This window comes from Plecotus auritus (genome assembly GCF_963455305.1).
Source record: "Plecotus auritus genome assembly, chromosome: 5".
Lineage (NCBI taxonomy): Eukaryota > Metazoa > Chordata > Mammalia > Chiroptera > Vespertilionidae > Plecotus > Plecotus auritus.
In genome coordinates this window covers 23124240-23149541 of record NC_137776.1, presented here as the reverse complement: position 1 = coordinate 23149541, position 25302 = coordinate 23124240, and the positions used below count along the sequence as shown (strand labels likewise).

Below are 25302 nucleotides of genomic sequence, written 5' to 3'. Positions count from 1 at the left end.
ATGATGAAAATAGCATTTAGGAAGAAACGCTGAGATTCTCTCGATAGACGATGTCAATGGCTCCTCTTCTTAGTCAAGACACCAGGCTGGCCAGGGAAGGTTCCAGCTCGGTTTATTCGCATCAAAACCGCAGCAGGGAAAGCAAGGCTTCCGGGTCCCTGCCGGGCCCCAGCTTCAGGGCTCGGGCCTGATGCGATTCGCGCTTAGCCGCGGGGTCCAGCGAGCGGAAGGGGCTGCGCGGGGTGGAGGAGCGCAGAGCGGGCGTGGGCGGGCGGCGCACGGAGAAGGGCCCGAAGAACTCGGCGGCGAAGGTGACCACGTCGTCCGGCTGGCGCAGCAGCAGGAAGAGCAGGAAGTCGGAGACGATCGCCTGGCCGTCGGGGTGCTGCTGCAGGTACCTGGTGTGGCTGAGGCGCAGCTCCTCCTGGCGGGGACGAGGTTGAGCTGGGCCGGACCCCCGCACCCCAGGAGCCCCCCCCACGCCCCCGCCACTAGGGCACTTAGGGACGCTGGGGCCTCCCAGCCCCTTGGGGTGTGCATTGCAACCAGGTAGGAAGAGAGATAAGTAACAGTGGGATTTATGCGGGGGCGGGGGGGGGGTATGGGCACCCCAGGCTGGCAGCGGCCTCTCCTCACCTTCCGTTCCAGGAACCTTGAGTACAGCTCTATGTCCTCCTCCCAATCCAGGGGCTTCTTCTCAAACACTGGGCGAGGCTCAATCTCATCTGGGAGCCAAGGGAGGAAGGTTGTGTATCTACCCCCAGAACCTCCCTCAGATGCACAGAAATGCCCAAGAGCACCCCAGGTTGCAGGCAGGTGAAACCCCAGGGAAGTGGGTCCCTGCAAAATGATCCTCCCCTAATTGCCTTGGGGTCAAGGGCTGGAGGGCAAAGCTTCTTTATCGGATCTCCGGCTCTGATGGTACCCATAGCACCCTCACTCCAGCCCCTGCAAGGGGCGGGGGGTCGCTAGGTGTTTCCACTCTCCCACCAACTAGAGGCTTCACTCACCCTCCTCCCTCAAGATGGGCATCTTGGTGATGATGCAGCAGCCGGGGGAGCCCACCTGGACTCGCTTGGCCAGGTGCCTGGAGTGCCACACAGGAGAAGGTGTGCATTTTCCTCGACCAGCCCACTCCCTTGAAAGGCAGCTGTCCTGGGGGCTTCCCTTTACTGCTGTCCTCCCACTTATCTTTGCGTTCCCAGGTCAAGTTCATTTCTAATTCCCCAGTAATGGCCCCTGCTTTTCAAACTGTGCACTGTTCCTACCCCTGGAGATACACGCTGGTGCACCAGGACTGGACCAAAACCTTTAGAGTTGTAATCACTAAAAAAAATCATGAGCCTCTGATAAGTGATGTGCAAAACAGCAACAACACGCTAAGTGATGAACGAGGAAGTCCAAGAATGCTCTGATTACCCTGTTTTCCGTGTAGTGAGTATGTCAATACCTCTTCAGAAATTTCAAGAAACAAATTCTTCTCCCCCTCCCAAATTGTCTCGCAGTTTGGTCGCCTGCATGTTGCTGATGACAGCTTAGTAGTGTGCCAGAATGCTTCTCCCAGCATCTTATTGAGTGCTGAGTTGTTCAAACCTTGGTGTTTTTCATTGTTAAACCCAGCACCTGCGTTAACTGTCTTAGGTCCTGTGGAATTGGTGTGAGCGTCCTCTGCCGTTTAGGGCTCTTTGGAGAGGTCTGGGAGGCACCATGAGGGTCAGGAGAGTAAGTGAACGAGTGAAGAAAGGGTGAATGGTGTGGATAACGCAGGGGCACTCAGCTCTCAACAGCATCTCTTCCTGGTGGTGTCCCCAGAAACAGTGGTCTTCCTTCTCCCAGGTTGTGCTCACCCTGCCCCCTTGGCCCGCCCTCAGTAAGTAGCTCACCCGTCAGAGAGCAGGTAGAACTGGCAGGAAAAGGGGATGCCCTCATCTGAGTGTACGGTCTGCTCCACGATGAATACTTCCGCCTGCTGACGGTCCACCTGGATGGTCTGGGAGCCCAGGGCTTGCTGGCAGCAGCCACAAAGGAGAGAAGGAGGTGAGGTGGATGCCCACCAGGTCTCTCTGCCAATCTTTCCCCGGCCCTTTTCTCCCTCTTACAGCTTCAGTCCTTGTTCACCAGTGATGAACAACAATTGGCTGTCCAGGCGCCACAAGATTTGAGTTGTACCCCCAAAGTTAAGTTGGGGGTCCCCTCATAGCCAGCTCCAGCCGGTTCCTGCCCCAATCCCTCCCCATCCCCTCTCCATGACCAAGTGCTTCTGGTTGGCAGATTCTGTTACAAGGATGAGGATCAACCAATTAGGTGTGAGTGTATGTGTAGGTGGGGGGACAGTGGGAGGGTGAAGCTCTGAGGGGTGGGACTAGACTAGGATTTGTGGCCCCTCATGCTGCAGGCAGGAGGCCCTGCTGGAACTAAAACATAAACCCCTGTTAGGGCTGCAGCCATGGGGAGAAAAGTGCTAACGTGAAACACGTATTTCCAAGAAAACATGGGTAAATGGCATGTGCCTGTTTGTGTCATTGCTAGGGCCCCCTGCAACATGTGATAGAGAAGACTAAAATGTTATTCACCAAGTTGGTCAAATCAGCCCCAAAGTGTGTGTCCAGAGGTACGGATTTAAAATCACACATTTCAGGGAGTCCTAGGTATGTTGATTATGAAATTTTAGCCAAAACAAAAAACCAAAGGAAGACCCTTCAGGGTTAAGACATAATACAGAATATTTAAGTGTACTTGGAGATACTGCATTTCCTGTTGTTAAAAAAATATGTTTCTTTTTCCTGGACTGAGTGTTGTTTCCCTCAACTGCTCACCTTTTAGTTCCTCTTCTCACTCCACCTGCCCCACGCTTGATTGTCTCTCTAGCAAATGAGGCCTTACCTTCTCCTGCCTCTGGAAGCCCCTGTCCCTTGCCCTGGTGTTATCCCCATTCCACCCCCTTCCACTCTGCAGTTTTCTCTTCCCCCACCTCAGCATTCTCCTGCCCCTTCTAGTTTTCCCCAGGCCAAGTCCCCTCCCCCCTGGGCGATCCCTCACATAAGTGGAATAGCAGAGTTTGCCCTCCATGTCCAAGGCCAGGAAGCGGGCATTTCTGGGCACCATCTGCCTCCAGGCCATCACCCTTAGCAGCAGCAGGTTGGCAGCCTGGGAGATGAAGCCCGCAGTTGAGTGCCAGGGGAAGAATGTCACTTCGTTCCTCACTTCCTGTTCAGGACAAAAATGGGTTAGAAACATAGATCCAGAAAGGGACAGGGAGGGTGGGCAAGCCAGGTGTTGGGCATACAGTCCTCACTGAGGCCCCACTTCAGGCTCTGATGCAATTTGGTCTCCTGGTGTCCAGAGGATATGGAGGACAGTCCCCCCCTGGCTCCCACCCTCACCTCACCCTCCTTGATACTTCTGGTCATGGCCAGCTGGTCTCCCTGCTTCAGCAAACTTGTCTTCCGTTCCATGGGGAGGACGTGGAACTGAGGGCCAGAGCATGGAGAGGAGAATCAGGGACTCCCAGGATTGTATACGAATTACCCCCCCCCCCCACCGCCCCTTCCCAGAAGTCACCTTGTTCACTCTCCTTTATAAGTGAGAAAACCAAGGGGAGATTTGGATAGAAAACCTTCCATGTGTAGGAAAGCCCAAGAATAGAAGTCATGCTATGGTTCAGAATAAAGTTAAAAAGCAAATACACTTCAAATACAGGCTTTAAAAGATGGGCATGGTTTCTGTGGGAAGGTTCTTAGGCAAAAGGGGCTTCCACAGTGTAAACAGGTCACGTTCCAGAAGTTAATGAAGCGGCTGGGGCGGTTGTGAGAGGCACAGAGCAGGAGAATTTGGAGGCAAGTGGTGACAGGCCCCTGGGAAAGGTCAGGTCCTGGGAAAGGTCAGCCTGCATGGCCCTACGACAGTGGTTAGTAAACTCATTAGTCAGAGTGGCAAACCGCAGCTCGCGAGCCGCAGTTTGCCAACCACTGCCCTAGGAGATGCCCGGCTTTCAGGCTGGAGGGGGTCCAGCTGGGCTGGACGCAGCGTTCGTGTATTAGAAGGTCATCAGAAGCAACCTGCTGCTGGCCTCCTGTTCCCTGGATGGATCGTTTCCCAGGCTTTTGTAGGGATTACAGGGTAACTGAGGAGAGAGTTAGGGTGACATTCTATTGAACCCCCTTCCTCCCTCCTCTCTTTCTCCCAGGGTCTCTATTCTCTCAATGTTCAAGGCTCCAGAACGTACCTTGACGAACTCCTGACTATGTTGTTCCATGATCTCCAGGTTCCACGTGAGATAGCCTGGGGTAGAAGGAGGGGAACAGTGCCATTGAGGGAGACAGTGTTGGAGATTGCAGGAGGGGAGGGTGGTGGCCCAGGCTGGAAGACCTAGGTATAGTGTGGCCACAGCAAAAAACTAGACAAAATCGATGCTCTTGTCTTGAGTCTCCCCCACCTCCCTCATACTCTCTGTGCCTCATTCTGATCCCATGGTGAAGACCAAGGGTTGGTCCTGAGCAAGGTCCTGGGGATGGAGGAGGGGTGTGTGGGGGATGCTGGGTGAGGGGGGGAGGGCATTCGGCAGCAGGAACTCTACCCAGGAGAGAGTTTCCGCAGAGCATTTTGTCCACGAAGCCACGGGTAAAGGCGTGCACGAGGGCGCATTGCGACATGGTGCCCATGTTGTCTTCGTGTTTCCCACTCTGCACCTCAATGGTCAGCTCTCCCTGAGGCTCCCCTGTGTTCGAGACCATGGCCAGAGTCTCGGAGAAGAACAGCTTCTGCATCTCCTCCTGCCCTGGGGGAGGGGGGTTCCATGGGGACAGATAAAGCCCCAGCTCCAAGCCTCAACTCTCTGACCCCCTGGCTACTAGTGCCCCACAGTCCCTACCCACTCTCTCCTCATCCCCGTCTCCTAGGCAGCCTCTACAGAAGCCAGCAGGTGAAGACACCCCCAGCGACCCCCATGTCCCTGGTCTTCCCTTGAAAAATATCAACAAAAATCAACCCTTTCTGAGTCCCAGGAGAATCAAGGCTGAGAGAGACCAGGCCAGGTCTGGGCCTTCCTTCTCTCTCCCCTCCTCTCCACACTTGTGCCCCCCACCCCCTGCCACACACACACACACACACACACACACACACACACACACACACTGCCCAGGCTCACTGAGGGAGTTGAGGAAGTTCATGGCTTCAGCATTGGCCTCTGGGGGTGGCCGATTCTCTGGAGCTGGGGCCGGCTGGTCCTTGGCCTTGGGGCCTATGGAGGGAAAAGAAGCTGGTATGGCCGACCCCAGAGAGAAGGACAGGGGTGAGCAATGGTCACAAGAGCAGACTCCTCCAAGACTACCTGAGGGCAGGTTGTGAGGGAGAAGGTAACCCTCCCCTCTCCAGCCCCAGCAGCCCTCTTCCCACCTTTGGATTGAACTTTAGAGGACATGCTGCCTGCTGCCTGCCACCCGGTTTGTCTCCAGCTGTCTCCATGGCAACTGGGAGCTAGCTACTGCCTCTTAAAGGGCCATTACCCACTTCCCCAAACACCCAGATTTTAGAGGAACTGGTCGGAACTGCATGTGGGTTCTGGGACTCAGCCCAAGCCTGAGATATTGTCCAGCAGAGGGAGCATGTGACATACTTAAGAGGCAAGAGGATGACATGGGTCATTAGAATGACCTTAGATGTTGTGGTCCTGAGTTAGACTGCCCTAACACACACAGAACCCAATTGGATGTCCTGTGAATAGTGCTGCACGTTGTAGTCCTAACACGTAACAGAGATGGTGGTACAGTGACAGTCACAGCAAACTCATAAACTCTGCTGACCCCAGGTCAGGCGCTGTTCCATGGGGCCTCACGTACATGATCTCAGTCTGCAGAATAATCGTGTGAGCAGACATTTCCCCCTCCATTTGATGGCTAAGAAAACGGAGGCACCAAGAGATTAAATGTCTTTCCAAGGTCATACAGCTAGTAACTGGCAGAGCCAGGACTCAACCCAAGGCAGTCTGGCTCCAGAGTCAGAATTCAGAGAAATGAAACAGTAAATACATTGAACTTAAACAAATGGTGCCATAACATGGGTAGTAATTAAAGACAAAGGCTTGAAAATTGAATTATGATGTATTCAAACCCCAGGCTCTGGGCTAACTTATCCCCACTTGTAAGTGTTGGTCTGGGTGAGTGGCTATAAAAAGGGGCTCAACCTGATAGGGTCACACAGAAGAAACATCTTGGGAGGAGGTGGGGAGGTGGGTGGAAAAGGTGAAAGAAAGGATTAAGAAGTACAAACTGTCAGTTATAAAATAAGCCACAGGGATGTAATGTGCAATAATATTGAGTTAATAATATTGTAATTATTATTGACTCAATATTATTGCACAATACGGTAACAGATAGGTACTAGATTTATTGAGGCAATAACTTTGTAAGGTATATAAATACCTAATCACTATGTTGTACACATGAAACTAATATAATATTGTATGTTGACTATAATTTTAAAATAAGTAAATGAAAGAAAATCTTGACATAAAATCTTTTTTTAAAAAATATTTTATTGATTTCAGAGAGGAAGGAAGAGGGACAGAGAGATAGAAACATCAATGATGAGAATCATTGACCACCTGCCTCCTGCAAGCCCCCCACTGGGGATCAAGCCCCCCACTGGGATCAAGCCCACAGCCCGGGCATGTGCCCTTGACCGGAATCGAACCTGGGACCTTTCAGTTCGAAGGCTGACACTCTATTCACTGAGCCAAACTGGCTAGGGCATTGACATAAAATCTTAGTCAGCTAAGGAGGCATGTTCCTCACTCCCCACCCCCTCCCACATACCATATCACTTGGGAAGGTAAACTTCAAATCGCTTTTTACTGGGTAATTATCTATCAACTTTAGAAAAAATTAGAATTATGTGTGGAACTGCTTTAGAGAATCAAACTAACAGTGTTAATGTGTGGGGTTTTTGTGTGTGTGTGTTGCATTGTGCATATTTGGTATTTCAAGTACTTAAAATGTTTAAAACAATTTAGCATGGTGGGGTGCTTAAAAGATGAGCCTGGAAATTCTAATTTAAATCAGACAGTTGAGTCTTTTATTTAGGCTGTTCTTTGAAGTTAAATTCTTACTGGGATTGTAAAAACATTAAAACAAAAAAAATCTTCAAATTTACTGTATTTAAATGTTTACTTATTCAATTGCAATAAAAGTACTTGGGAGGTTAGTTTGTCACTCAATTACTTTATTTAAAAAATTTTTAAGAGAACTGAGTTCTTTTTATTTTACTTTATTTTTTTCCAGCTTTATTGAGATGTAATCAATATATAGCAATTACTTTAAAAAAGAAAATATGGCCCTGGCCAGTGTGGCTGGATCCCCAGTAGGAGGCCTGCAGGAGGCAGCCAATGGGTGTTTCTCTATCACATTGATGTCTCTCTCTCTCTCTCTCAAATAAATTTAAAAATATATTTTTTAAAAGAAAATATGGTAATCTACTTATATATAGGATAAATAAGTGCAATATAAACTGCCTAAAGCCATTTTAATTTTAAAAAGAAGACCATTTAGTAATCAAAGCCCTCTTAGAAGTTATTAATATTCATTAGATTTGTGATTAGAATGATATGGCTTGTAAGTTGAACTTAAGAATTTTGAAATGCTTATGTTTTAAAATATGCATTTTAAGAAAGTGAGCATTAATTTTTTTTATTTTTTTATTTTTAAAATATATTTTATTGATTTTTTACAGAGAGGAAGGGAGAGGGATAGAGAGTTAGAAACATCGATGAGAGAGAAACATCAAATCAGCTGCCTCTTGCACACCCCTACTAGGGATATGCCCACAACCAAGGTACATGCCATTTTTTTATAATAAATCTTTATTGTTCAGATTATTACAGTTGTTCCTCTTTTTTTCCCCCATAGCTTCCCTCCACGCAGTTCCCACCCCACCCCATGCCCTTACCCACCCCATTGTCCTCGTCCATAGGTGTTTTTGTCCAATCTCTTCCTGCACCCCCACGCCCCCTTTTCCCTGAGAATTGTCAGTCCACTCCCTTTCTATGCCCCTGATTCTATTATATTCACCAGTTTTTTCTGTTCTTCAGATTTTATATTCACTTGATTTTTAGATTTACTTGCTGATAAATATGTATTTGTTGTTCATAATTTTTATCTTTACCTTTTTCTTCCTCTTCTTAGAGAATACCCTTCAGCATTTCATATAATACTGGTTTGGTGGTGATGAACTCCTTTAGTTTTTTCTTGTTGTGAAGCTCTTTATCTGACCTTCAATTCTGAATGATAGCTTTGCTGGGTAGAGTAATCTTGGTTGTAGGTTCTTGCTATTCATCACTTTGTATATTTCTTGCCACTCCCTTCTGGCCTGCATAGTTTCTGTTGAGAAATCAGCTGACAGTCGTATGGGTACTCCCTTGTAGGTAACTAACTGTTTTTCTCTTGCTGCTTTTAAGATTCTCTTTGTCTTTTGCCCTTGGCATTTTAATTATGATGTGTCTTGGTGTGGTCCTCTTTAGATTCCTCTTGTTTGGGGTTCTCTGCGCTTCCTGGACTTGTAAGTCTATTTCTTTCACCAGGTGGGGGAAGTTTTCTGTCATTATTTCTTCTAATAGGTTTTCAATATCTTGCTCTCTCTCTTCTTCTGGCACCCCCATAATTCAGATGTTGATATGCTTGAAGTTGTCCTAGAGGCTCCTTATACTATCTTCATATTTTGGATTCTTTTTTCTTTTTCTTTTCCAGTTCGGTGTTTTTTGATTCTTCGTATTTCAAATCTTTGACTTGATTCTTGGGATCCTCTAGTCTGCTGTTGGATCTCTGTATATTATTCTTTATTTCAGTCAGTGTATGCTTAATTTCTGATTGGTCCTTTTTCATATCCTTGAGTGTCTCATTAAATTTCTTGGAGGTTTCTAGAAGATTCTTGAGTAATCTTATATCCGTGGTTTTGAACTCTATATCCAGTAGTTTATTTTTTTCCATTTCTTTCATTTGTGACTTGTTTCTTTGTCTCTGAATTTTGGCTGCTTCCCTGTGTTTGTTTCTAGGTATTAGGTAGCTGCTAAGTCTCCTTGAGTTGACAGAGTGGCCTTGTGTGGTTTGTGTCCTATAGGGCCCAGTGTCTCAGCCTCCCCAGTCACCTGAGGTGGATGCTCTTGTTGCACCCCTTTGTGGGCTGTGTGCACAGTCTTGTTGTACTTAAGCCTTGATTGCTATTGGTATCACTGGGAGGAATTGACCTCCAGGCCAATTGGCTATGACCAGCTTTGTCTACACTGGAAGATCTGTTGTGCAGGAGACACCCTTATGGGGCAGGACTTGCTTCAGTAGGGCTTTGGTGCTCACTGAGTCTGCCCCTTGAGTGTGTCTCTTATGGATGTGAAGACTTGTAATCCAGTATGGTCTCACTCTGACCACTGGGTACACTGGCTCTTGGATCTCCAAGGAGGTGCAAGGTCAGCCACTGTCTGGGGCCACCCAGCAGGAGCTACAGGACATCTGCAGATTCCTCCTCTTTGTATGGGGTTTGGAAGTGCCCAGATGAGGCCCAGCTGTGAAGCAAAGCCGCTGCTGCTGCCAGGTGGTGGGCCTTCTTTTGGAATCTCTGGGGCTCTCTGACCCAGCTGCAGTTTGTTTTAGGCAAAAGAACAGGCCATTCATATGCAAAAGCCGATGCACACAGCTTGGGTGGGGTTGTAAATTGGGTGGGGCGTGGTCTCTGGGACTCACCAGGGTGGAGCAAACAGCAATGGCTGCCCTGAACGGGAGAAGTCCCGCGCCCCCATGCAGGAACAATGATTACTGCGAGCACCTCTAAGAGTAAGCCGCCCTCGCGTTCCTGTCCTGATGCCAGACAGTCCAGTTTCTCCCCGTATGTGCCTAGGTCCCCCAGTGTCTCCCCCGGAACTGGAGTTCAGAGCAAACGGGAGCTTGCATCACCCTCCTGGTTTAAAGAGCAGCACATCCAGGTGCCAGCACTTTCCGCGCCTCTGCACTTCTTACCAGTCTCAATGAGCTTTCTTCACCTCTCTAATTGTGGAACTTCCTCTCAGCCAGCTTTCCCGTGGTTCTGGGTGGTAGTTGTCCTGCCATTTAATTGTGGTTTTGATGTGGTTGTGAGAGGCAGCAAGTATAGGTGCCGCCATCTTGGTTTCTCCAAGGTACATGCCCTTGACCAGAATCGAACCTGGGACCCTTTAGTCTGCAGGCCGAGGCTCTATCCACTGAGCCAAACCGGTTAGGGCGCATTACTTTTTAAAAGCCAAAGTGATTTATGAATAAGCCTCTCCCTGCACGTGAGCCATCAGTGGCATTAGGAAAACTCACAGTTGCTTTGGAAAGCAGTTTACTAGTTCCTCAAAAAGTTAAACATGGAGTTACTGTATGACTTAGCAGTTCCACTCCTAGGTATATACCCAAGAGAACTGAAAACATCTGTCTATGCAAAAACTTGTACACAGATGTTCATAGCACCATTATTCATAATAGTCAAAAGGCGAAAACAACCCAACTGTGCATCAGCTGATGAATGGATAAGCAAAATGTGGTGTATAAATGCAAAGGGATATTATTTAGCCATGAAGGAATAAAGTACTGATACATGCTACAACATGGATGAACCTTGAAATCATATTGAGTAAAAGAAACCAGTCACAAAAGACCACATATGTATGATTCTATTTATATGGCATGTCCAGAATAAATCTAGAGACAGAAAGTAGATCAGTGGCTGCCTAGTTGGGGGTGAGGTGGAGGCATGGAGGCAGGGAGTGACATCAAATGGGCACAGGGTTTCTATCTGAGATGATGAAAATGTCTAAAATTAGATTGCAGCCATTGCCAGAAAACTGCCTGTACTAAAAACCACTGAATCGTGCACTTTTTAAAAGGGTGAATTTTGTGTTTATGTAAATTATATCTCAAAGTTGTTAACAAAAAAATAGAGGATTTAAATAAAATTTAAAAAAAGCAAACCCTATCGCTTTCATATGTGAATCACATTAAGTTTTTTTTCTATATTTTTCTTCAAACACCTTGGGGACCATATGTCTACCTCCATTTCTTCTTTATAATTAATTATAGCATCTAAAGTCTGATATAACATTTTCCCAAGTGACTTCATATGCCGTTTCTCATCAGACTATCCTAATAGTAAGTCGAATTGTTAGTGAAGGGTTGTGATTTTGCTGCCTTGCATCATTTCTGGTATCAGACCTACTGGTTTTTTGGGGGACTCTTTCCCTACTCTCAATGCACTGTGTTTCAGTTGGGTCTGACACTGCCCTTCCAGGTATAGTCATGTGACCTATTTGGCCAGTCAGAGAGGTCCGGATACCTTATCCTTATGGTTGATTCAGGGTTGGTCACATGACCCCAACTGGGTGAATGAAACTCAATCCCTGGGACTATTGGGGGTTCTGCTAAATTATATGAACTAGTAGCCTGGAACTTCTAGAGAACATCTTTCTGCTGCAGGAAGACAGCCTGACAGAACCATACCAATAAAGAAGAAAGCAGATCCAAATGGTGATGATACTATTCATATTCATGCCTGAACTCACCATGACATAATCCTACTCTTCTTGATTTCATGAGCTGATAAATTTCCCTTTTGGTCTAAGCTCCTTTCTGTTAAGTATTTGTCACTTGTCCTTGAAAAGGTTGACTCACTCATGCTTGTCATCTCCATTGGAAACTGAGGTCAGGGAAGTGACTTATCCAAGGTCACTTGGATGTTGAGTGACAGAGCTGGGATTAGAACTCAGGTCTCAAAGCCCAGTGACACCTGCAAGCAAGGAGCAAGTGGCCTGGTTGCTGCTGGTCAGTTCCAGCTGTGGGAGAAGCATGTGTCATCATTCAGGACAGATGCCTTTGTGGGAGGATGACCCAAGGCCCTGGGAAGATGTGTCACCAGTGTTAGAGAACCATCACCAAGGGCCCCTCAAAGCTGGGTACCCAGAGTGACCTGGCCCATTCAAGACAGCAGTGACAGAGACAATCACAGAGCACAGACAACTGCCCTTCTTCAGGAGGGTGAGGACCAGGCCCCTTTCCTCACCCCCACCCCAGCTGCCGCCCTGATCCAGGACAGCCTGGGCCAGTGCCATGGTCCCCAACTTGGGGTGAAGAGGAGCACCTCAGAGGGAGGAGAGGTATGGCCAGGGGTGGGAAGACTATGCCTTGAGCTGCCCCCAGGGAAATGTGGAGCTAAGCCAGTGCTTCATTCTTCAGCCATACCAGCGCCACCTTCAAGAATTTTGCCATAGCCCTAGCTGGTTTGGCTCAGTGGATAGAGTGTTAGCCTGAGACTGAAGGGTCCTGGGTTCAATTCTGGTCAAGGGCACATGCCCGGGTTGCAGGCTCAATCCCCAGTAGGGGGCGTGTGCAGGAGGCAGCCAATCAATGATTCTCATCATTGATGTTTCTATCTCTCTCCCCCTCTCTCTTCCTCTCTGAAATCAATAAAAATATATTTAAAAAAAAGAATTCTGCCATAGCCAAGTGTCACCTTTGCTCCTTATTTTCTTATTTCAATAAATACCTTTAATTACTGTCCTGAATTGAAAAGTGGTGTCACTTGTCAAAAATATTAACCCCAAACCATGTTGTTAAAATTTAACTCCAGACAGTGGCATCTGGCCCTTAGTTAGAGAGGCATCAAAGAGAGGCCAAGGCCTTGCCCTTGAAGTGCTTTCCACTGCTGTGCTGTGACCATGTAAAACATCTCCCTGTGGCCAGGGCACACCTGTGCATCTCAAGCTTCAGAAGACACAGAGGTAAACGAGTTGTAAGCCCTGAACAGATGCACATGAGCCATAGGAGATTATATTCATGGCGTTGTTTCTGGCCAAAGCTCTTGAAGCACAGTTAACTCCAAGCTGGTGGACCTGTAACCCAGACAGAACAAAACCAGCAATAAAGACAGTCCCACTAAGCGATCAAGCTTCTCTTAAATCATTCATTCATTTAACATTTATTGAGCGCCTACTGTGTGCCAGGCACCGTGCTAGGCGCAGAAATACAGAGATGCATAAGATACAGTCCATGCCCTGAAGGGTTCACAGTCTGGAAGGGGAGACAAACGTGTAAACAAGTAATACAGAGTGATAAATGCCACAGAGAAGCATTTACAAAGAGCAGAGGTAGCCTGGGGCGGGGGGGGGGGGGTTGGAGGGGGAGCATGGGGTTGTCTTCCTGGAGGAGGGGGCCATTGAGGGGGATTGTGAAGAATGAACAGGTGTTTGCCAGGCAGACAAGGCAGGAGGAGCAGGGAAAGGCATTCCAGTCTGAAGAAACAGCATGAGCGAAGGCACAGAGGCAGGAAACTGCATATCTTGGGGTGCAGGGAACTCTATTCCGGTAGTATTGCTAGAGTTGGTACTAGAGGCTGTGGCTAGAGAGGGAGGCAGAGGCCAGATGATGATGAGAAACTGAGGGCACGGGGCATCTTGGAGGCTTGCCAGAGGTGAGCAGAGCCTGAGGAAGGAAGACAAGGCCCCTGGCTGACCCAGGTACACCTGCTTGAGGACCATAGGGTTCCTCATGAGGCCCCAAAGGAACCTGGACCCAAGACCAAAGGAGACGCTGAGCTGAGGGAGGGCTGAGCAGAGGGCAGGGCCCAGGCTTGGGGTCCTGGAAGCTGCCATTCCCTTGAGAGGCCTCTGCTCCCAGGTTTCCATTTCTGAACTCTGCCTCACAGACCCCTCCCCCAGCCAGGATGGGGCCAAGGACCAAATGAGAAATGACACAGAGTGTTCTTGGCAAACTGCAAGGGGCCAGATGAATGTTGTTAATAACTAAAAGAGGAAAGGGGCTGAGGATAAAGCAGAAGTTAGAGGAGGCAGAAGTTCCTAAGAATAAGGGCCATACTGACAAAACTGCGGGCCATGGCAGACGATGGCTCTCTCTCGCCTGGAAGGGAGGGGCTGTTGGCCCAGGGCAGGGGCAGAGGCCAGCGGGCAGGACCAGGCCAGCTGTGCAGGGAGCCCGTGTGACCTACAAGACTGCTGGGTTGCAATCCAGCACCCTCAGGTGTCTCCTGAGCCTGAAGTCAAGGTTTCCTTGGCAACCAGGACCCTCCCTCTTCCAGGCTGTAGGGAAGCCACTGAGGCTGAGACTGGACAGACAGCCAGACTTCCATCCCTTTCACCTTTCTCAGAAATGGCTCGGTTGGAAAATGCCTTTGTGGGATGGGGCAGGGTGGGAGAGGAGGGGCAGTGTAAACCAGAGCCCAGTTGGGGAGACTGAGTTTCCCAACCCTGAGTGGGAGAAGGGGGATGCACTCAACCTGTTCATGGCTCCTGTGGCCTGGGCTTAGTGGCTGCCTCCTGAGGGAGGGGCTCATCGCAGCCTCCAGGTGCTCACTGCCAGCGCAGGAATGGGGAAGGAGCAGGGGACCCTTTCAGTTAGGTCTGGAGATGCCCCAGGGCCCCTCCTTTCCTGTTAGGCTTGACAGCTCAGCCTCACACCATGGAGTCTCCAAGACTTGGAGCAGTCCCTTCCCTGGGCCTCAAGGTCTTCCCGCCTTGTCTCCATGACGAGTGTTGGGGAATGATGCCCACCGTGGCACTAACAGAGGTGGTGTTGGTAGCAATGAGGGTGGTTTGTGTGGGCGATGGGCGGCCTCCCCACCATGCGGGTGGGCTGGGGGGTGCTGGGGGACATCACTTGCTCTTGTGCAGATCCTTCAGCCGGCGGAGCTTCTCCAGGAGCTGGGCCCGGGAGTAGCCATCGTCCTCAGCGGGGCCCGGGCCCGGCCCCACAGTCTCCTGCAGCACCAGGCAGTGGGTCCTCAGGAACGGGTTGTAGGAGCGCTCCTCTCCCAGGGTGGATGGGCACTGTGGGACCAGAGCAGCTGGCTTTGGTGGGGAGAATCTGGAAAATGTACCCAACAAGGGAAGCCTCCCGCCCCCTGCCCCGTCCTGGGGCCCAGGAGTTCTCACTGGAAGGCCTAGGAAGCAAACATGTCAGAGCTCTGGGAGGGGCACAAAGGCCTGGCTCAGCAGGAAGGGTTCCCTCCGGGGAGTGCCCTCACGGCCCCTCACCGTGCTCTTGCGCTCCATCCGCTGCCTCTGCACCCACTGCATCTTCCTCTCCCGGGCCAGGTTCTCAGGCTCCACCACACCAGCAAAGCCCAGGTTCTCCTCTGCATACTCATGACCTAAGGACCCCCACGGGGCCAGAGGCAGGGCAGAGAGAGATTGGTGTGTGATCAGGAAAAGTCCTCTCTGCCCCCAGGCCTATGGTACTGACACCCAGGAGGAGGGGCAGCACTGCCTGGGCAAGGTGGGCACAAATCAGCCACGTGTGAAGAGGCAGAAGCAATTCAGGGGAATCCACCAGATCTGCAGCCAGGAGACCGTGTTCTAGCCCGACTCTGCCTCTGCCCACCTTTGCGACCTCAGTCAAGTCATGGCACCTCTCTGGGCTACAGTTTTCTTTGGCAAGTGGAGTAAATAATGCCACTAAAGGGTGTGTCTCCAGTGCCTAGAACAGAGCCTGGCATATGCTAGGTGCTTGGGAAAGTGTGAATGAATGGATGAAATGAGATATCCTGAGGATTAACTGAGATATTGGTTAATGTGTTTTAGAAACTGTAGACATGCGCTGGCAGGTGTTGCTCAGTGGTTGAGCTTTGACCCATGAACTAGGAGGTCATGGTTTGAATCCTGGTCAGAGCACATGCCTGGATTTCGGGCCCGGTCCCTGGTGGGGGCATGTGGGAAGTAGCTGATTGATGATTCTCTCTCAGCATTGATGTTTCTATCTCTCCTTCTCCCTTCCTCTCTGAAATCAATCAAAATATATTTTAAAAAAAAAGAAACTGTGGACATGCTATATATATATATATATATATATATATATATATATATATATGGACATGCAATGTACATATATATATATATATATATATATATATATATGGACATGCAATGTACATACATATACACATATGGCTGGACGTACAATGGGTGGATATGGATGCAGACAATGGATACACGTAGACTGGATTTACTGACTTCTCCCCTCAAAAGCAAAGGTGAGTTTTCATCCTCAGCTCTGGCTAAGCAGAGGCGTTACAGAGCCAGTATTCCAATAAGAAGGGAGCTGGGTCTGGGGGACTCTAGAAGGGGGAAGGGTTGGGGAAGGGGGCACCTCACCAGGCCACAGCAGAGTGTCATCTTCCAGCCCCAGCACAGTGTCCAGTGAGCTCAGCATGGTCTCTGCAGTGCCCTCAAAGGTCCGTCCTGGTGGGGTCAGGGGGTATGTTATAAAACACCAGGGTAACACAGTATGATATAAGGTATGTGAAGTGGGACAGGGACCAGCTTGTGCACCTCGAGCCACCAGCCCTCAACCATGCACCAGGGAGCTGGGCCCATATATTCACCCCCAGCCAAGCCCTCCTGAAGGCCTCCACTACACATACTGACATGCAGGTGGAGAGGGGGCGCCAGGCTTCAAGCTGGGTCCTAACAACCCCAAGCATGGCCCTGTCAGGTTGCTCCTTTCCACGGAGCACTTCCTTCTTTGCTAGTGCTGCCTGTTGGGACTCTATACAGCCTGGGCCTTGTGATCCCCATCATCCTCTTGCTCAGGGGTTCTCAAGTTTTTGTAACTTAGTCCCCGAGTCACTGTATCAGAGAATCAGGCTCCACCCAGTGGAAACAAATGCCCTGTACTCAGTTACAGGCATTGTCTCATTCTATCCAGTCCCTGTGGGAAGTCGTGAGAATATAAAAGAAATTCAGGTAACATAGGTAACAGTTCCCCAAATCGGAGTAACTGCCGAGGCAACGTCTGTACAAAAATGGTGCTTTACTGCATTGCATGGCACTGAGGCTGTCCTTGGGCCCCTGCCCTGGTCTCTTCCCTCCCTTCTACCCCTCATCCTCCCTCTTGCCTTTGGGGGAACTCACCACAGCCAGAGAGGAAGAGCAGGTCCCCTGAAAAGAGGCAGGAAGGACCCTTGTAGGGCTCCCCATCCAGCAAGTAGACCAGATGGCCTTGTGTGTGGCCAGGGGTGGCTAGAGCCCGGATCTGAAGCCGTCCCACGCTCACCACATCCTGATGACACAGGGGACTGAGGAGCAAGGCAACAGGGGAGAGAAGGTACTAGAGCTTATGCCAACCTGGTCCTGCCTTACCCGAGGCTCAAGGGGCTGGGAAATTTGCAGGAGTCAGGGCTTCCACACCAAAAAGAGAAGGCACCCCCAGTGCCTAGGACTTCAGATCCAAACCCTCCCCTCTTCCTGCTTTGGGGAGCATGGCTCAATCAGTTGGGGGTGGGCAGTGTCAGTCTTCAAATGGGCTGTGACCTGCTCTCTAAAGGCCAGGAGAGGCATCAGCAAAATACTCGACTAAAAGTTCAGGGATGGGCCCATGGAAGTGCCATCCCACCCCTGGGTCAGGGACTTACTGGGTGAGGTAGGGGATGCCGTCCTGAGGGCTCCCGTACACCCGACAGTCCTGGTGCCGCCGGCTGAGGTCACGGTTCCCTCCACTGTGGTCCCTGTAGACAGCAGGGACAGGGAAGGCTTTGAGGGGTAACTGCACTAGGCCTCCTCGCCTCCTCTTCCCGTGGCACCTCCGGGCCTGTGAGCCCTGGATGTCCTGGCTGCTGGACTGAGCCGAGCTGTCCATACCTCCGGGCCTTTGTTTAAGCTGTTTCCCTTTTCAGAATGTCACCCCACCACCACCACCCCCCCCGCCAGCCCCCATCACTGGCCAATGTCAACTAATCTTTCTGGACTCTCTCAGCTCCTGGGTCACCAGCTCCTAATTCTTCCAAGTGGATCTGATTATGCCCCACCTGGTGCCCACCACCCCCTATACCCTGTGCCAACTGCCACTGATGTCATCGTTTGTCATTGTTGTACACTTTCATGCATGGCTGTCTCCCCTATTGCACTATAATCTTCTTGAGAGAAGAGATCACAAGGTCTACCCATGCCCAGGGCAGAGCAGGCATGTAAGAAGTGCCCATGGAACATGGAACGAGAGATAAGTGTCTGCCCTGCCCTCCTCTGGGGCTTCAGGAGCCTGATAAGTGGAGCAGTGGGAGGCCCACTGCCCTCCCTCTCTGCTAGGGCCCCGGTACTTCATGAGGTGTGGTGGCCCCCATCCTGACCTCCTGACCCCCAGCCCGGCCTGACCTTATGGAGCTCAGACCTAACAAGATGAACCGGGGAAGAGTCAGCTAGGGAAGAGCATGTGTAGCTGGACCTCCACGCAGCTCCTTACCAATGTTTGTGGGTGCAGAGGATGGCAACCAAGGTCACACCTTCCTTTTCAATGGAAGCCTGGAAGAGAGAGAAGTTACTGAGACTGAGGAACAGGCCACAGAGGGAGGCTCCAGGCAGAGAGAGATAGGGGCGTGGGTGCTGGGTGGAGAGGAGAGGAAAAGAGAGGAGGGAGGGGTGAGGGAGAGGGAGGGGTGAGAGAGAGAGAGAGAGAGAGAGGTAGAGCTAGAGAATGAGAAGGGGGTAGGAGAAAAGGGCTGGGGAAGGGGAGGTGGCAGCTGAGACCCAGCATGGACACATAGGAGAGGCGAGGAGGTGGAGGAGAGGGGAAGAGAGACATAAGCACACACAGGAATAAGAAATGGGAGGGAAAGCCCTAAGCGGTTTGGCTCAGTGGATAGAGCGTCGGTCTGCGGACTGAAGGGTCCCAGGTTTGATTCTGGTCAAGGGCATGTACCTTGGTTGTAGGCACATCCCCAGTAGGGGGTGTGTAGGAGGCAGCTGATCGATGTTTCTCTCTCATCGATGTTTCTAACTCTCTATCCCTCTCCCTTCCTCCCTGTAAAAAATCAATAAAATGTATTATTAAAAAAAAAAAAAGAAAGAAAGAAAGAAATGGGAGGGAAAGATGGAGAGTCCCGGATACTGACAGACAGAGCTGAGGAGAGAAGAAAGAGGGCCAGAAAGAGAGCCACAGAGAATGAGAGACCCACAGTCCTGCATCAGCATTGCTCTCTTGGGGTCTGGTTCCCTCGCTGCTGCCTTCCCCCCTTCCTCCAGTTAAGCCCTGGACACCCACCGACCCTGCCTCAGGCTGTGGTTGTGGGGGTTTCTGTGTGTGAGCGCATGTGGAGGGGGCATGTTCCATTGGCAGAGGGACCAGGATCAGCCCTTCTCTAGTAAAGGGTAGCTGCTAGTCCCCAAGGTGACCCCAGGGATCCCTGCCCCTCACCTGCACGGCCTGAGGGTCTGAAGGATCCACAGCCACAGCCAGCCGGGCCTGGGTGTCGATGATGAGGTAGCTGTAATTGTCCGAGAGGACAGGGATGGGAAGCACCTTCACTCCTGGGGACAGAAGTGGGTTGTGGGTGAGGTGACAGGCAGGGAGCCCAGCAGTTGGGGGTACGTGACAGGGAGTAGACAGGGAGGGTAGTGGGCAAAGCTGGGGGTGAGAGCTCACCATTGAAGAGGCGGGGCTGGGTTCTGGAATGGCCTTTGGGGTAGCGATTCCGAGCCCTGCGCAGCTGCTGTCGGTAGAAGAGGTACCCAAGCCAGGTGCGGGTGTACAGGCTGTACCTGCAGGGAGGGATGTCTGTGCTCAGCCCCGCACCCCCGACCTTCCGTGAGGCCCAGGCCCCATGTCTCCCCTCAGCTGGCCACCCCTGAGTCAATGCAACGCCACCATCACTTATTGTATGCCTACTGTTTGCCCTGCTCAGTACTCAGGACAAGATGGAGAACAAGACAGACACACCCTTTTTGCAGCCCATCAGGGAGAGGTGAAGAATTCAAACCGACTCCTGGAGTGTGAGTTTTTTCAGTGAAAGGGGTGGAGGAGTTAGGAAGCTGAAATAGGTGAGAAATATATTTCAGGAAGAGCAGTGATGCATCACAATGATGCCAGGGAATGCTGAACCACCTGAAAAAGGAGCCTGGGAATTTGCATTGCTCTAATAACCTCAGGTGATGGCAACGCTGCTGGCCCAGGGACCACAACTTGGAGAACCACTGGGGTAGAGGAAACTATAACAGCAGACAGCAGGGCTTGTTGAGGGAAACTAGAAAGTTCTGTTTGGCTGTTTGGTGGAGGAAGCAGGGAGAGATGAGGTTGGATGGGCTGACCACACTTCCTCCCTCTTCTGGCCACTCTGCCAGGCCATCCCAGGCAACACGGTGAAAAGGCTGCAAAAAGGATGTGGGCTTTGTAAATGACAGAACCCTACAAATACAGAATGCAGCACGCAGGGCCAGCTTCTCCGGTGTGTGGCCCCTGCTTGGTTTGATGCTCTGCTGTTCCCATCTTGAAATCCATAATTTTACCTTTGACCTTGTGTGAAGTCTGATGGGACAACAGAACATGCACACAAGCATAGGTGATACACACAAAACATGTATGTTCTGTTCCTTGCTCCCCCATACACATACCGTGTTTGCAATGCCCCGTGAGCACAGAATTCTGGCAGACCTGTTATGTATGGGAATTCAACCAGACTCAAAGTGATACAAGTTGAGTTTCCATCTACAATTGAGTGATGGGGGCACTGACTGTCCGGAGAGGCCACACCTTCAGTTCAAACCAGAATCTGCTTCAAAGGCATAAAGAAAGTAGTGGGGTTCTAAGAAACACAAATGACCAAGGAACCCTACCACATTATGCAAGTTACGCAAGTTACGCCCCTGAATAATTCAACCAACTAAGCTGCAAATGATGCTACAGAAGGAAAGGGAAAGGGGGTCACCGACCTGTCCTCTCCTTTTCATCAGTCCTTCCTGGCTCATCCATGAGCTGAAGGTAGAGTGTGAAGGTAGAATGTGGTGTGTGTGTCAAGAGGTAAAATAACAGTTGAGCCCTGACCGTTTTGGCTCAGTGGATAGAGCATCGGCCTGCGGACTGAAGGGTCCCAGGTTCGATTCCGGTCAAGGGCATGTACCTTGGTTGCGGTCACATCCCCAGTGGGGGGTGTGCAGGAGGCAGCTGATCGATGTTTCTAACGCTCTATCCTTCTCCCTTCCTCTCTGTAAAAAATCAATAAAATATATTTAAAACAAAAAAACAAAAACAAAAACAAAAAACAGTTGAGTTAGTTTTGTGCAGCGTTCCAGTGGTTTGGTCAGAACAAAACACGTATTTCTACACAAGCTGAGAAGTGTGAATTATGTAGTTCCAGTGATTCCACATGGGAATTAAATGTCCTCACATTTGCATTTAAAACCGGTACTTTAAAAGCTATCAAGACTACATTATAAAATTTCCAAAAGCCTCCTAATATTTAAATAAAAAAGGGAGGGATAGTAGAAGAATATCATGTAAGGAAAAATATCCTGTAAGTAAATTACATCTAGAAAATTTTTACTTTAGAAAATTAACTTTCATTTGTAATGCTAACAGCAAGACACCCATGAAAAACACACATGGTGTCTAAACAAGCCAAAGGAAAATTGTTTGGGCAAAAAACAAAAAAGGATCCCAAGTCAAATTTATAGAAAAGATTCCTTTATTAACTTTTGGTCGAGAATATGTTTGTATATTTTCAGAAAACACCTCCAAGACCATGTGGATTCCTGCAACAGAGAGGAATTGCTCCAGCCATGAAGACAGAAGAGAAACAGTCCAGAGATGGAAGACGCTGACAATGCCTTGCCATACTAGCAGTCAGCAGCTGTGCGTCGCAGCAGGTTGCCCAGGACCAAACTAGAGAGGGTTGGACCTGCATTACCAACATTTGTCCACCATCCAGAACTGAAATCTCATCGCTGACATGTACACATAAGGAACTGTTTGACATTGCAATTGGGACTCAAAAGAACTGTTGGCCCAGAAAGAAACTCACTACAGACTGATTCATTTGCCTCCCAGCATAACAATTATTGCTTGTCTCATTTTCGGTTCTTATAAGTGTATTTCTAGTATCACACGATCTCACTCATCTAGGGGAAATAATGAACAACATAAATTGATGAACAAAAACAGACCCAGAGACAGGGAAGCATTGATGAGACTGTCAAACCTCAGAGGGAAGGTAGGGGAGGGTGGGGATAAGGGGGAGAGATCAACCAAAGGACTTGTATGCATGCATATAAGCCTAACCAGTGGTCACGGACAACAGGGGGGTGGGGGCATGTGTGGGGAGGGGTTTGGGATGGGAATGGGGGGATGAGGACAAATATGTGATACCTTAATCAATAAAGAAATTAATTAAAAAAATAAAATAAGCCTGATCCAAGATGGCGGCGTAGGTAAACACCTAAACTGCTGCCTCACACAACAATTTCAAAACTGCAACTAAAAGACAAAATGTCTATCACCCAGAACCACAGGAAAGCTAACTGAGTGGAAGTTCTACAACTAGAAGGAAAGAGAAAAGAGCATTGAGACGTGCACAAGCGCTAAAAAGCTGAGGTACGGAGGCGCGCGAATTGGGCTGGCGGCAGGCGACTGGGAGCGCTGCTTTTTTCAACCCGAAGGGAGACAAGCTCCCAATTACTCCAAACTCCAGTTTCTGGGGAGACGCGGGGGACCCAAACTCCTACGGGGAGAAGCTGGACTGTCTGCCATCGAGTCGGAAAGTGAGGGTGGCTTGCTTGCAGGGCTGCCCGCAGGAATAATTGTTTACTGCGCTGGGGCGTGGGACTTGATCAGAGACACAGAGCTGGCTTTCTGGCAGCCATCGCTGTTTGCCATGCCCTAGCCTAGTGACGCCCTGAGACCCCGCCCTGCACAACCTACAAACCCACCCAAGCTCCAAGCAGCGGCTTTAGCAGATGAATGGCCTACCCTATCGCAGCTTAACCTAGCAAACTTGCAGCCTGGGTCAGACAGCTCCAAAACCTCCAAACCCCAAGCAAAGAGGAGAAAACTGTAGTTCTCGCTGTAGCTCCTGCTGGGTGGCCTCAGACAGTAGCTGACCTGCACCCCATTGGAGATCCAGAAGCCAGTGTACCTAGTGGTCAGTGTGAGACACCAGATTTCAACTCCTCACATCCATAAGTGACACATTCAAGAGGCAGACTCAGTGAGCACCAAAGCCCCACTGAAACAAGTCCTGCACCATAAGCATGTCTCCAGCGCAGCAGTTCTTCCATTATAGACACAGCGGGTCCTCACGGCCAATTGGCCTGGAGGTCAATTCCTCTCAGTGTACCAACAGCAATCAAGGCTTAACTACACCAAGACTTTGCACTCAGCCCACAAAGGGGTGTACCAAAGGCGTCCACCTCAGGTGATTGGGGAGGCTGAGCTACTGGCCCCTATAGGTCACCTACCACACAAAGCCATTCCATCAACACAGGGAAGCAGCAAAATGCGGAGACAAAGAAACATGTCACAAATGAAAGAAATGGAGGAAAGCAAACTACTGGACAACATAGAGTTCAGAACCACATTTATAAGGTTACTCAAGAATCTTCTAAAAACCGCTGAGGAACTTAGTGAGACCTTTAAGGATCTTAATGAGAATGCCAAAAAAATGGAAAAGGACCAGTCAGAAATTAAGCATACACTGTCTAAAATAAAGAATATACAGAAACTCAACTGTAGATCAACGTACCCCAAGAATCAAACCAAAGATCTGAAATATGAGGAAACAAAATACACCCAACCTGAAAAACAAAAGGAAAAAATAATCCAAAAATATGAAGATAGTGTAAGGAGCCTCTGGGACAACTTTAAGCATACCAACATCCGAATTTTTGGGGTGCCAGAAGAAGAGAGAGAGCAAAATATTGAAAACCTATTAGAAGAAATAATGACAGAAAACTTTCCCTACCTGGTGAAAGAAATAGACTTACAAGTCCAGGAAGCGCACAGAACCCAATACAAGAGGAATCTAAAGAGGACCACACCAAGACATGTCATAATTAAAATGCCAAGGGCAAAAGACAAAGAGAGAATCTTAAAAGCAGCAAGAGAAAAACGGTTAGTTACCTACAAGGGAGTACCCATACGACTGTCAGCTGATTTCTCGGCAGAAACTATGCAGGCCAGAAGGGAGTGGCAAGAAATATTCAAAGTGATGAACAGTAAGAACCTACAACCAAGATTACTCTACCCAGCAAAGCTATCATTCAGAGTTGAAGGTCAGATAAAGAGCTTCACAGACAAGAAAAAAACTAAAGGAGTTCATCACCACCAAACCAGGATTACATGAAATGCTGAAGGGTATTCTTTAAGAAGAGGAAGAAGAAGAAAAAGGTAAAGATAAAAATTATGAACAACAAAATGACATCAAATACATAACTACCAACAAGTGAATCTAAAAATCAAGTGAATAAAAAATCTGAAGAACAGAATGGACTGGTGAATATAATAGAATCAGGGACATAGAAAGGGAGTGAACTGACAATTCTCAGGGGGAAAGGGGTGTGAGGGGTGTGGGAAGAGATTGGACAAAAATCTTACACCTATGGATGAAGACAGTGGCGGGGGGTAAGGGCATGGGGTGGGGTGGGCAATCAGGTGGAGGGGAGCTATGGGGGAAAAAACAAGAGGAACACCTGTAATAATCTGAACAATAAAGATTTATTAAAAATAAAAATAAATAAATAAATAAAATAAAACCGGTACTGTCCCATATAAAAATTAATGGAAAAATTCGTGCTAGTCTGATTGTTAGGGTGTGGGAAGGGGGTTGAGGTGCAGGCGTGACCACTCTTCAGGCCCTTCGTAAAGAGCTAGCTGATTTGTCTACAAACAATTTGTTCAAAACCAGGCAGGTTCCTGTGACAATTTGGCAGATGTGACTTAGCCAAAGTCAATCACTGTAGCCCCTGGTTGTGTGCTCATGCACTTGTATTGATTGGGAATTTCGACACACGATGGAGGGGTTTTGTCATCCTTTGTGACTTTATGTCCATTTTTCATAGGCCCTCTTTCTCTTTTATTTTTAAATTATTTTTTTCAATTACAGTTTACATTCAATATTATTTTGTATTAGTTTTGGGTGTACAGCATATGGTTAGACAAGTATATACTAAGTGTCTCACCTCACACCACACATAGCACAATATTATTGACTGTAATCTCTATGCTGCACTTTACATCCGTGTGACTATTTTGTAACTACCATTCTGTTCTTCTTTTTTAAAAATATGTTTTTATTGATTTTTTTAGAGAAAGAGGAAGGGAGAGGGAGAGAGAGAAACATCAACATGAGAGAGAAACATCTATCAGCTGTCTCCTGCATGCACCCTCCCAAACAGGAATTGAGCCTGCACCCTGGGCATGTGCCCTGACTGGGAATTGAACTGGTGACCTTTCGGTGCACTGGATGACACTCAAACAACAGAGCCATACTGGCCAGGACTGTTGTTGTTATTTTTTAATCAGTTTCAGCCACTTCGTACTT

At 49.0% G+C, this 25302-nt stretch overlaps 2 protein-coding genes across 3 annotated transcripts in view; both read right to left on the bottom strand.

Annotated features, from left to right (window-relative positions):
- Positions 1-5463, bottom strand: CATIP (ciliogenesis associated TTC17 interacting protein). Its single transcript, XM_080669439.1, has 10 exons — positions 5395-5463; positions 5147-5239; positions 4577-4777; positions 4226-4281; positions 3384-3470; positions 3040-3207; positions 1884-2008; positions 1011-1087; positions 637-725; positions 1-424 (listed from the first exon to the last, which is right to left on the bottom strand). Exons 1-10 carry the CDS (start codon positions 5417-5419, stop codon positions 122-124), a joined length of 1224 nt encoding a protein of 407 aa, XP_080525565.1. The 5' UTR covers positions 5420-5463; the 3' UTR covers positions 1-121.
- A 7472-nt stretch (positions 5464-12935) lies between these two features.
- PNKD (PNKD metallo-beta-lactamase domain containing) overlaps positions 12936-25302 on the bottom strand; it is a 70929-nt gene continuing 58562 nt past the window's right edge. For both annotated transcript variants that reach the window (XM_080668876.1, XM_080668877.1), the window contains 8 exons: positions 19419-19534; positions 19191-19303; positions 18240-18298; positions 17416-17508; positions 16916-17079; positions 16157-16243; positions 15041-15156; positions 12936-14833 (listed from right to left, as the gene is read on the bottom strand). In XM_080668876.1, coding sequence (XP_080525002.1) covers positions 14660-14833; positions 15041-15156; positions 16157-16243; positions 16916-17079; positions 17416-17508; positions 18240-18298; positions 19191-19303; positions 19419-19534 — 922 coding nt within the window. In that variant the 3' untranslated portion in view covers positions 12936-14659. The remainder of the gene's footprint in view (positions 14834-15040; positions 15157-16156; positions 16244-16915; positions 17080-17415; positions 17509-18239; positions 18299-19190; positions 19304-19418; positions 19535-25302) is intronic.

Bases quoted from the DNA above. Each gene is read 5' to 3' on its own strand.
- CATIP (XM_080669439.1), bottom strand. From the start codon at position 5,419: ATGTCCTCTAAAGTTCAATCCAAAG. The intron at 2,009-3,039 runs GTGAGGGATCGC...GGCTGCTGCCAG, and splicing joins AACTCTGCTATTCCACTTAT to CAAGCCCTGGGCTCCCAGAC. The intron at 726-1,010 runs GTGAGTGAAGCC...CTTGGCTCCCAG, and splicing joins GCCCATCTTGAGGGAGGAGG to ATGAGATTGAGCCTCGCCCA.